The 13,901-nt window shown below is 34.5% G+C and overlaps 1 protein-coding gene across 1 annotated transcript in view; it reads right to left on the minus strand.

Annotated features, from left to right (window-relative positions):
* Positions 1–13,901, minus strand: part of LOC149804167 (uncharacterized) — a 177,339-nt gene that overhangs the window by 103,709 nt on the left and 59,729 nt on the right. Inside the window, exons 6-8 of the mRNA XM_089954054.1 lie at positions 9,114–9,258; positions 4,209–4,380; positions 1,148–1,474 (exon numbers count right to left, since the gene is read on the minus strand). Coding sequence (XP_089810180.1) covers positions 1,148–1,474; positions 4,209–4,380; positions 9,114–9,258 — 644 coding nt within the window. The remainder of the gene's footprint in view (positions 1–1,147; positions 1,475–4,208; positions 4,381–9,113; positions 9,259–13,901) is intronic.

Genomic DNA, 13,901 nt, shown 5'->3' on the forward strand with positions numbered 1-13,901 from the left:
GTAATAAACCACACTATCTGGCAAAGTAATAAACTGCACCATATGGAAATGTTATAAACTGCATTTCTGGCAATGTAAAATAAACTATGTCATCTGGTAAAGTAATAAACAAGACCATCTGGTAATGTAATAAACTACACCATAGGGCAATGTAATAAATTGCATTATATGGATATGTAATAAACTGCATGATCTATCAATATAATAAACTGCATCATCTGGCAACGTAATAAATGCATGATCTGGCAATGTAATAAATGCATGATTTGGCAATATAATAAACTGCACCATCGGGCAATGGATCGAGCAATGTAATAAACTGCACCATCTAACAATGTAATAAACTGCACCATCTAGCAATGTAATAAACTGCACCATCTAGCAATGTAAAAAGCTGTATTATTTGGCAATGTAATAGTTATTTGCAAATTGATACAGGACTCTCCTTTAAATACTTTATTCTTTTGAAATTGATCAATTAATCAATATATATATATATATATATATATATATATATATATATATATATATATATATATATATATATATTAAAATGCATCTTGCATTGTCTCTATACTTTCCTTCTGTATAATCTCCAGTTTTCCATACACCACCAATCCATACAAATTTTAATTATTTTATTTCCTCCAATTTTTATACCTAAGAAACTGATACTTAAATTTTACGTATAATAATCTGTATACATAAAATAAATAAAAAGTGTACTGGAGATTATAAGCAATACATTACCTACCTACCTATCTACCTAATTCTATTCAGTACCTAAATACGACTAAAGGACTCTTGTTTGTATATAATCACTGCATGATTCATTGGAAATTTCATATAGAAACTTCATGAACTGTATAGAAACTTTATTATCTATATAGAAACTCCATAAAATGTATAGAAACTTCATTAACTGTGTAGAAACTTCATTAACTGTATAGAAACTTCATTAACTGTATAGAAACTTCATTAACTGTATAGAAACTTCGTTAACTGTGTAGAAACTTCGTTAACTGTGTAGAAACTTCATTAGCTGTGTAGAAACTTCATTAACTGTGTAGAAACTTCATTAACTGTGTAGAAACTTCATTAACTGTATAAAATGTCATTATCTATAAAATGGAATAAAAAATCTTGCCTGATATGGAGCCAGTGTATCGTGTAAACTGTGGCGAGTTTGATCTATGTTTGGTCAAAGTCTCGTAAAAACACTGACGATCCTGGTCAAGGTAATATGCGAGTATGCCACTAGACTGGTAGGCTGGATTGCTGCCGCGAGATTGGTAGGTTGAAGATTTAGGATTTGACACATCTCGGTTGCTAGGATTGCGGGACATGGATGGGACATGAACCCCATGTCTGTGACGAGAGTGAATTGGTTCTGCTTGGTAAGTGATGTCTCTAGCAGAGCGAGATATGCGGGAAATCTTTTGTCTCCAAAATCTCTTGCCACTAGGCACATAAACTGAAATAAAGTTGAGATGACTGTACAATTCATTATAGCTCCAACAATAGATCTTTTTGGAAATATCAGTTTAAATTAGTACTCTAAGCAAAAGTACAGTAAAAAATATCACTGATATGAGAGACCACCTGCTTTGTGAGATCACCTTCTTAATGCATGGATTATTTATTATATAGTGTTGTGACCCATCATGAGAGACCACCTGGATTGACAGACCATTTTTATTTGGCACAAGTGGTGGTCTTTCAAGACAGGTACTACTAAAATTATGAAAAAGTCACATGAGCAATTAGGAATAAAAATGATGTGGTAGAAATGACAATAGTGGCTGAAACAGCTGTGGTAAAACTGGTGGAACTTCCCTAAATTGGATAAAGTTAGAATCCAAATTATGCTGTTTTATAGCTATTGACAGCATAGACTGACCAAATTATATGCATAGCCACAGACAAACCCACGTTACAGACAGGCTTGTTAGGGAAGTTTTACTGCACACTAGAACTGTATCCATTTGGCATAGATGCTCCTGCCACTATGACACAAGGGCAAAGTTGTAAGTGTTTATATAACATGGATGCTCTTGCCACAATGACACAAGGGCACAGTTATAAGTATTTATATAACGTGGATGCCCCTGCCACTATGACACAAGGGCACAGTTATGAGTATTTATATAATGTGGATGCTCCTGCCATAATGTTGCCAGTAACTAAACAAACCTGGCCTACATACCAAGTTTGATCAAAACCTGATTTAGGATATGGTCTCTAGAGTGGTAGCAAGTCCAGACAATCACAAGTAAGGTGATCTCAATGATATGCATGGATCCTGCACTCACTGAACTCATGTATGATCTTGACCATGTAAGCATACAACTGAAGACTGATTAAAATATAAAAATAACAGTGCTAAAAAAAACCAGCTAATTAATAAAAGATCACAATATTAATCGGCTCTTTAATGAACTTGTCATGGATCCTACTGAAATAAGTGTATATTCCATGTCTGATCAAAACTGATTCAGAATATGGCCTCCAAAGTGGTAACAAAGTTCATGAGTTAATTGCAAGATCACTTCATTAATATAAATTAAACTTGCTAATAATTGAACACATCTGTGATAACATAAATTCATATTCCAGGTTCGATTGAAATCTGATCAGGAGACTCCAGAGTGGTAATAAGCAATCACTGACTGTTGATGAATGTAACACAATGAATGCAGGTCTATATCATAAACTGACTCGGCTTTATGGACAGTTCAAATAAAACTAGAAATGTGTTCATGGAAGACAGGTGCCTGACCACAATGCCAGAAGAATGACCCAAAAGAAAAACATGTATGATGGACACATGGATGGAAAGACAAGAGTAAAACTATACACTATTTAACTGTTGAGATTCATACATAATTACAAGGGTAAAACTATATACTCTATTACTGTGGAAATCCATATGTAATTACAAAGGTAAAACTATATACTCTATTACTGTGGAAATCCATATGTAATTACAAAGGTAAAACTATATACTCTATTACTGTGAAATCCATATATAATTACAAAGGAAAACTATATACTGTATTACTGTGAAATCTATATATAATTACAAAGGTAAAACTATATACTGTATTGCTGTGAAATCCATATATAATTACAAAGGTAAAACTATATACTATATTACTGTGAAATCCATATATAATTACAAAGGTAAAACTATATACTGTATTGCTGTGAAATCCATATATAATTACAAAGGTAAAACTATATACTGTATTACTGTGAAATCCATATATAATTACAAAGGTAAAACTATATACTGTATTAAAGTGAAATCCATATATAATTACAAAGGTAAAACTATATACTATATTAGTGTGAAATCCATATATAATTACAAAGGTAAAACTATATACTCTATTACTGTGAAATCCATATATAATTACAAAGGTAAAACTATATACTCTATTACTGTGAAATCCATATATAATTACAAAGGTAAAACTATATACTATATTACTGTGAAATCCATATATAATTACAAAGGTAAAACTATATACTCTATTACTGTGAAATCCATATATAATTACAAAGGTAAAATGTATACATGTGTTCCATTAATGTTGAGGTCCATATATAACTACAAGGGTAAAACCATATATTCTATTAATGTTGAGGTCCATATATAATTACACGGATAAATCATATTTTATTAATGTTGAGGTCCATATATAATTACAAAGGTAAAATTTGATACATGTATTCTCTTAATGTTGAGGTCCATATATAATTACATGGATAAAACCATATATTCTATTAATGTTGAGGTCCATATATAATTACATGGATAAATCATATTTTATTAATGTTGAGGTCCATACATAATTACAAAGGTAAAATTTGATACATGTATTCTCTTAATGTTGAGGTCCATATATAATTACATGGATAAACCATATATTCTATTAATGTTGAGGTCCATATATAATTACACGGATAAATCATATTTTATTAATGTTGAGGTCCATATATAATTACAAAGGTAAAATTTGATACATGTATTCTCTTAATGTTGAGGTCCATATATAATTACATGGATAAACCATGTATTCTATTAATGTTGAGGTCCATATATAACTAGAAGGATAAAACCATGTATTCTATTGATGTTGAGGTCCATATTTAACTTGCAGTATCATGTAGCATTGGTGTAATGTTTGATGCTGGAACAGTACCTTTTTGTTCTGATAGGTTTGGTATCTCGTCCACCGAAGGAAGTGGACACATTACATGGTCATTGTTGATGACTGCGATCCTGGTCATTAGCTTGGTCCCAATAGTGTAACTACATTGAACAGTGCGTAATTCTGGATTCATCACCTGAACTGGATCCAATTTGAAGGTCAGCTGAAATTTTTTGTAAATTTACTCTTATTAGCTTCAATCTTCTTTCTGATCTAGAAACAAGAGTCCCATGAGGGGAATGAAGCTCTAATGGTCCAGGAATCAAAAATAAATCTGTTTTGTTGTTTTATTCTTTTTATTCAAGCCATTAATGATATGTTTTACAAGATGACATTCAAATGAAAATATGATAAACTAAGTCTCCTGTATTATAAGTCAGTCATTTCTATTTTTTGACAATGACTAATAATTCAGTACACATGAGATTTTATTTCTAGAAATCAAAGCCCCTTGGACGTGAAAACAATTAGGGAAACAACTAAGACCTAATGAACTAGCTTGTATGTTCTCTTTTAGAGCTGATCTTTTTGCATAAATGCCTAACGCTTGTGTGAATTCATCTTGACAACATCTGCAATCTCAATAGTGTAGCTTTTTTTATAAAATACCATGTGCAATCTTCTCTACTTTCACATTCCATCCCATAATTTCTTCTATCAGGGCATTCAACATTGTTTACTAATCAAAATATTTATTTTGAATTTATGGACATGTCCTGGTTGCTATAACTTTGACCTTTCGATCACAAAATGAAATGACTTTTCCTTTTCCATTTGCCAGCCAATCCACAATATTTGGTCCAAGTATGTATGCAGAACTAATGTTAGTATGCTGAAATAATTTTTCTTTTTTCAGTCACTGTGACCTGGAATTTTTTATCCCAAAACCAACAGCGTTATTCCTTAATCCAAGTTCAAGCTCCACAAGTTTGCTGTATATGATAGAGAACTCAAGCATGAAAAGTATGGTCAATGTGACCTACTCTTGTTCCAGTAAGTAATACCCTACAAAATGAAGACATCCATCAAGCTGCATGACTTTACAGAAAACAGTGTGAGAGAAACTGAGCTAAATGTGATATTTTCACATAATCAATGAACTGAAACATTTCACAAATGTGACCTACTTTTGACACGTGTAGTGTACAAATTTTTATGACTGATCATACAACAGTGTAAGAAATCACTGGAGCATGAGAAGATCACAAGGCTGTAGAAACAACAGTATCTGAGTAAATGACCTAATGCAAAAACTTGGATTCCTATCATGTTGATGCAGGGTTTAATGCCATTTTTCAGCACAAGATAGGCTATACATGGCAGCCAGTATAACTGGTGGAGGAAGAACCCTGGAAAACCCAGGGAAGAACCACCGACCAATGAGAAGCTACTGGCAGGCTTTCCCACGTACCCACGCTAGCTGAGCCTTGGACTCGAACACACGCAGGCAGAGGTGAGATGGCAGTGATCTGGAACGGTGACGCTTTAGACTACTCTGCCACTCAGGGCCTCTAAAGATGAAGATGATAAAAATGAAGATGGCAACCATGATGGAAACATTACCCTCGTGCATCATCTATGCTTTGCAGGCAAGACATACATTATTACAGTAAAACATTGAAAGACTACTGCTATGACAGACCACCTGTCCTGGGAGACTAAATTCTCAATGCATTGATTTATTCTTTATAGTGTTATTCCCTGTCATCAGAGACCACCTGTCTTGAGAGACCATTATTATCTGGCAACAGGGGTGGTGCAGATTTACATGACAATAAATGATGGTAGGAATCTAAAACATGGCAGTTTTATTTTGCAGGTGATGATGTGTTCGCTACTATGCTTGCATTTTCTTATTGATTAATGTAAATAAGCAGAAATATGCAGACCATGGTTGTAACACAGTATTTATTGTCTGCACTTAGATGTCTTTGACACTTAATGAAATACTTTGTTTGTTTTGGGACAGCAGAGAGAAATCAATTATTTTTCCCAATCAAAAGCAGATGGTAACAACAGGAAAACCCTCTGATCTAACTCCTCATCCCCAGACAGTGACATGAGATCTGAATGAGAAATCTGTCACATTTAATATGTCTTCCTGCTATGATTTCATTTGGTCAGAAAATATTTTAAATTGTCACTGTAACTGCAATATTTGAACATCTGAATTGTGACCTCCTCCAAGTGACCCCAGTAAGGGAGACAAAAGTGACACCACTCTTGCACATGGTTACCACAAGGGCAACATAACTAATGTTTTATTTAGTCAAATTCCACCACGCATTGTAGGAGAAGACGTGGTAACAGACAGACAGGTGAATGGAGACATACAAGATGTAAATCCTGGAGGGTTCAGAACAGACAGAGAGGCAAATTTTAGTTGCATGTCAGAATTCATTTTTTCATACCTACAGGATGTTAATCTCAATCAATATTGTTGCGTTATGATCCAGGGGCCAAGTCCCTAGCTTAAGAATAGACCTGTAAGAATAGACCATGGGGCCAAGTCCCTAGCTGTAAGAATAGACCATGGGGCCAAGTCCCTAGCTGTAAGAATAGACCATGGGGTCAAGTCCCTAGCTGTAAGAATAGACCATGGGGCCAAGTCCCTAGCTGTAAGAATAGACCATGGGGTCAAGTCCCTAGCTGTAAGAATAGACCATGGGGTCAAGTCCCTAGTTGTAAGAATAGACCATGTGGCCAAATCAGCTACATGTCTGAATTATGGTTATAGTGTGAGGATCTCAATGATTTCAAAGTTGTGAAACTGGGGCCAAAGCTATATGTCCTGGGGGTATGGCCTGAAGGTCTCATTCAAACACTATACTCTGACTTTCATTTGGGTCATGACCTGAAGGTCTCATTCAAACATTCTACTCTGACATGCATTTGGGGTATGGCCTGAAGTCTGATTTAAAACACTCTACTCTGACATGTATTTGTGGCAACACTTAAAGGTCTTTTTCTAACACTCTACCTGGCATGCATCAACTCCTGGTTGCTGATGACACATATCAATTCTTATATATTTTGGTTTCATAATTTGGGAGTGATTTCAATGTATGCTAAATCCATTCCCACCAACCCTGCCTCATACTCATTGTGGACATCTATAGACCACTCAATTATGACCCAAGGTCAGAATATTCAATCAAGGAATTGTACAACATTATAAATGCAAGCACACAAGGACAGCTAAGTAGAATAACATAATCCACACATTTTCTTTGAAATGAGTAGGGATACAAAGTACATGGTTACTGACTTAATATAGCTGGTGTGCATCAAAAGCAAAGTCAGGCTATTAACTTAATACAGCCAGTATGCATCAAAAGTCAAACCTTCTACTGACATAATACAGCCAATATGCATCAAAAGTAATACCTGGATATTAACTTAATACAGCCAATATGCATCAAAAGTAATACCTGGATATTAACTTAATAAAGCCACTATGCATCAAAAGTAATACCTGGATATTAACTTAATACAGCCAGTATGCATCAAAAGTAATACCTGGATATTAACTTAATACAGCCAGTATGCATCAAAAGTAATACCTGGATATTAACTAAATACAGCCAGTATGCATCAAAAGTAATACCTGGATATTAACTTAATACAGCCAGTATGCATCAAAAGTAATACCTGGATATTAACTTAATACAGCCAGTATGCATCAAAAGTAATACCTGGATATTAACTTAATACAGACAGTATGCATCAAAAGTAATACCTGGATATTAACTTAATACAGCCAATATGCATCAAAAGTAATACCTGGATATTAACTTAATACAGCCAGTATGCATCAAAAGTAATACCTGGATATTAACTTAATACAGCCAATATGCATCAAAAGTAATACCTGGATATTAACTTAATACAGCCAGTATGCATCAAAAGTAATACCTGGATATTAACTTAATACAGCCAATATGCATCAAAAGTAATACCTGGATATTAACTTAATACAGCCAGTATGCATCAAAAGTAATACCTGGATATTAACTTAATACAGCCAGTATGCATCAAAAGTAATACCTGGATATTAACTTAATACAGCCAGTATGCATCAAAAGTAATACCTGGATATTAACTTAATACAGCCAATATGCATCAAAAGTAATACCTGGATATTAACTTAATACAGCCAATATGCATCAAAAGTAATACCTGGATATAACTTAATACAGCCAATATGCATCAAAAGTAATACCTGGATATTAACTTAATACAGCCAATATGCATCAAAAGTAATACCTGGATATTAACTTAATACAGCCAGTATGCATCAAAAGTAATACCTGGATATTAACTTAATACAGCCAGTATGCATCAAAAGTAATACCTGGATATTAACTTAATACAGCCAGTATGCATCAAAAGTAATACCTGGATATTAACTTAATACAGCCAGTATGCATCAAAAGTAATACCTGGATATTAACTTAATACAGCCAGTATGCATCAAAAGTAATACCTGGATATTAACTTAATACAGCCAGTATGCATCAAAAGTAATACCTGGATATTAACTTAATACAGCCAGTATGCATCAAAAGTAATACCTGGATATTAACTTAATACAGCCAATATGCATCAAAAGTAATACCTGGATATTAACTTAATACAGCCAGTATGCATCAAAAGTAATACCTGGATATTAACTTAATACAGCCAATATGCATCAAAAGTCAAACCTGGCTATTGACTTAATATAGCAAGTATGCAAACAAAAAACCTGGCTATGGACTTATTGCAGCCAGTATGCATCAAACACAAAACCTAGTTATTGTCTTAATATATCCAGCATACATCAAAAGTCAAACCTGACTATTGACTTAATATTTGGTGTGCATGAAAAGATAAAAACTTGAATAGCCATTTTACCTGATGAGGTTGACTGGGTTCCTTTAGAATCTGATAGCTGATGACCTCTGGTTGTATATCTTGCATTTGTACACAACCACCTCTTCCAGCCTGCAACCAGTGTGGCTTGACTGACCCCTTGGGGCAATCTTCCAGACTGCTGCACCTGGATAGTTATAAGAATTCAAATTCTAAATTATCAGTAACGTACTGCTACAAGCAAGGTTGCAAAATAATATTTTTATCAAAGGCTGCTGAATTGTTTTCCATAACTACTTTTAAATTTTAAATTTCCTGAAAATTCAATACTAAATAACACAAAATAAATAAATTCTTTACAATCTGTGTTAATTTTTTCCATCTATTTTGTACATGAATTTAGTTATGTTTTTTCTTCTAATATTGACTTGGAAATTAGACTCTTATCCATTTTAGCTCTTGTATGATAACAGTGGTATAAAATTTCAGTTTTGCTTTTGCTCTATAAATATTATATTACAAAAGTTTTGATACAGATTTCAATCTGACATTACTATTGACCATAATTTCTAAACCATTACAAAATTATGTTCAAAAACTTACCACAGAATTTCTTCATTTTTAACTACCAAATATTATATATTTTTGTACCCAAAAAATTATTTTCCTCAAAGTGCTGAAAATAATGTGCAATAAAATTATTTTTCAATTTTGGGAAGTCATCCATCAATGAGGACTCTGGACATATATGCAGCTAAATGAGATCGAGAAATTTATATTTAAAAATATTCATCAATAAGGACTCCAGACATGTATGGAAAAATAAAATATCCATCAATAAGGACTCCAGACATATACAAAATAAAATGTTCGTCAATGAGGACTCCAGACATGTATACAAAATAAAATGTTCATCAATGAGGATTTCAGACATATATACAAAATAAAATACAAATAAACGAGGACTCCATATATGTATACAAAATAAAATATAAATAAATGAGGACTCCAGACATGTATATAAAATAAAATGTTTGCCAATGAGGACTCCAAACAAGAAAGAAAAGATAAAATATCAATAAATGAAGATCCCATACATGTATAATAAAACAAATTATATCTATGAATGAAGATTCCAGACATGTATTAAAAGTATCCATCAATAAGGACTCCAGACATATATGAAAATATAACATATCCATCAATAAGGACTCCAGACATATATGAAAATATAAAATATCCATCAATAAGGACTCCAGACATATATGAAAATATAAAATATCCATCATTAAGGACTCCAGATATTATCATCAATAATAAATTGACATGCATCAAATGTAATTGCACGAAAAGCTGCATGTATAATATGGTGTCTAAATCGGTGTTGCTTTAGATAATTTCAAAAACAGATAAATACAAGTCAGACATAAGTATCCCACTGTCCAATAAAGCTCAGACATTAGTATCCCACTCTCCAATACAACTCAGACAAAAGTATCCCACTGTGAAATACAGCTCAGACATAAGTATCTCATTGTCCAATGCAACTCAGACAAAAGTATCCCACTGTCCAATACAGCTCAGACATAAGTATCTCATTGTCCAATGCAACTCAGACAAAAGTATCCCACTGTCCAATACAGCTCAGACATAAGTATCTCATTGTCCAATACAACTCAGACAAAAGTATCCCAATGTCCAGAGAGAGAGAGAGAGAGAAAGAGATTCTGGCTTTTCTTCCTGCCATGATGGGCATTGTACCTTATTCTAAACGTCCCTGTTTAGCAATGAGCATTGTACCTTATTGTAAATGTCCCTGTTTAGCAATGAGCATTGTACCTTATTGTAAATGTCCCTGTTTAGCAATGAGCATTGTACCTTATTGTAAATGTCCCTGTTTAGCAATGAGCATTGTACCTTATTGTAAATGTCCCTGTTTAGCAATGAGCATTGTACCTTATTCTAAATGTCCCTGTTTAGCAAAGAGTATTGTACCTTTTTCTAAATGTCCCTGTTTAGCATAAGCTTTTCTCAAAGACTAAACATGATAAAACATGTCATGCACCTTCTGTTTCAAAGAAATACAGTTTTGGAAGTAAATATTTACAATGTTGATATCCATAGGAACCTCACTGCATGTAAATCCCATACTGATATCAATATGAACTCGGTAGAGTTTAAATCCAATACTGATATCCATAAGAACTCTGTAGAGTTTAAATTAAATACTGATATCCATAAAAACTCTGTAGAGTTTAAGTCTAATACTGATATCCATACAAACTCTGTAGAGTTTAAATTAAATACTGACATCAATAAGAACTCTGTAGAGTTTAAATCCAATATTGATATCCATCAGAACTCTGACATCCATAAGAACTCTGTAGAGTTTAAATCCAATACTGATATCCATAAGAACTCTGTAGAGTTTAAATCCAATATTGACATCCATAAGAACTCAAAAGAGTTTAAATCCCATACTGATATCAATAAGAACTCTGGAGAGTTTAAATCCAATATTGACATCCATAAGAACTCAAAAGAGTTTAAATCCCATGCTGATATCAATAAGAACTCTGTAGAGTTTAAATCCAATATTGACATCCATAAGAACTCAAAAGAGTTTAAATCCAATTTGGATATTCAATAAGAACTCTACTGAATTTGAATCCAGTATTGTTTTCTCTGCAAGTGAAATGATGTCAACAACCTATTCCTACCAAAAAACAATACCCTTTTTCAGCAAGTGTGTGTACCCTTTATCAGCAAGCGCATGTACCCTTTATCTGCAAGTGCATGTACCTTTCATCAGCAAGTGCATGTACCCTTTATCAGTAAGTGTATGTGCCCTTTATCAATAAGTGTATACCCATTATCAGTAAGTACATGTACCATTTCTCAGTAAATCTATGTACCCTGTAAGTGTATGTACCCTGTAAGTGTATGTACCCTGTAAATGTATGTACCCTGTAAGTGTATGTACCCTGTAAGTGTATGTACCCTGTAAATGTATGTACCCTTTATCAGTAAATGAATGTGGATTTCTTGTATAGGTAGCACAGGGGTCTTATTTTTACTCATGCATAGCTCCCCTTTTGCATTCAAAATCGAAGATTGGCATCTTTGAGAACTAAATTATATATATTTATCACCAAAAAATATATGTCTGCAGCATGAGTTACTTTTAGGACCAACTAGACATCATAAGAAGTTTTTTTTATTGTTGTTGTTATAGGGTTTAATGCCATTTTTCAGCACAAGATAGGCTATACATGGCAGCCAGTATTAATGGTGGAAGAAGAAAACAGGAAAATCCCCAGAAAGAACCACGGACCCAAGAGAAGCTACCGGTAAGCTTTCTCACATACCCACATTGGCCGAGCCTGAGACTCAAACCCATGCAGACAGAGGTGAGATGGCAGTGATCCATGATGGAGAGCACTTTAGACCACTTGGCCACTCCCCGTTTTTTATGAAAAGCCTCATGTTAATATGGCCATCCATTTAGGTTGAGTAGCAAAACAAGATAATGGATGTCAGATCAGAACCATTTTCATTTAAGATCAACTAGACATCATATGAAGTCGTCTGCTGAAAACCCCATGTCAATACGATTCTCCATTCAAGAGGAGTGATAACAAGATTTTATAGCTGTGTTGGCATTACTGAACATCATATCAGCCCCACTTTCATTTTTGATTAACTAGATATCATAAGATATATTTTAGTGAAAAATCCATGCAGATATGATCATCCATTCATGAGGAGCAATTAGACGACTTTCAAAATGGCCTGTGTGGCAACCATATTTCCAAGCCTTACCATTTTCATTAGGACCAACTACATCATGGGTGTGTGTGTTTCATGGCAATCGGCGACCATATTTCCAAGCCTGACCATTTTCATTAGGACCAACTAGATCATGGGTGTGTGTGTTTCATGGCAATCGGCGACCATATTTCCAAGCCTGACCATTTTCATTAGGACCAACTAGACCATGGGTGTGTGTGTTTCATGGCAATCGGCAACCATATTTCCAAGCCTGACCATTTTCATTAGGACCAACTAGATCATGGGTGTGTGTGTTTCATGGCAATCGGCGACCATATTTCCAAGCCTGACCATTTTCATTAGGACCAACTAGATCATGGGTGGGTGTGTTTCATGGCAATCGGCGACCATATTTCCAAGCATGACCATTTTCATTAGGACCAACTAGATCATGGGTGGGTGTGTTTCATGGCAATTGGCGACCATATTTCCAAGCCTGACCATTTTCATTAGGACCAACTACATCATGGGTGTGTGTGTTTCATGGCAATCGGCGACCATATTTCCAAGCCTGACCATTTTCATTAGGACCAACTAGATCATGGGTGTGTGTGTTTCATGGCAATCGGCGACCATATTTCCAAGCCTGACCATTTTCATTAGGACCAACTAGACCATGGGTGTGTGTGTTTCATGGCAATCGGCGACCATATTTCCAAGCCTGACCATTTTCATTAGGACCAACTAGACCATGGGTGTGTGTGTTTCATGGCAATCGGCGACCATATTTCCAAGCCTGACCATTTTCATTAGGACCAACTAGACCATGGGTGTGTGTGTTTCATGGCAATCGGCGACCATATTTCCAAGCCTGACCATTTTCATTAGGACCAACTAGACCATGGGTGTGTGTGTTTCATGGCAATCGGCGACCATATTTCCAAGCCTGACCATTTTCATTAGGACCAACTAGACCATGGGTGTGTGTGTTTCATGGCGAAGTAGTTTTGGAGTAGCAATAGCAAACTGCAGTGTTAATGAAAGGACAAGTGACCATTC

This window comes from Sinohyriopsis cumingii, chromosome 3 (genome assembly GCF_028554795.1).
Source record: "Sinohyriopsis cumingii isolate HCF-2022 chromosome 3, ASM2855479v2, whole genome shotgun sequence".
NCBI classification, from domain to species: domain Eukaryota; kingdom Metazoa; phylum Mollusca; class Bivalvia; order Unionida; family Unionidae; genus Sinohyriopsis; species Sinohyriopsis cumingii.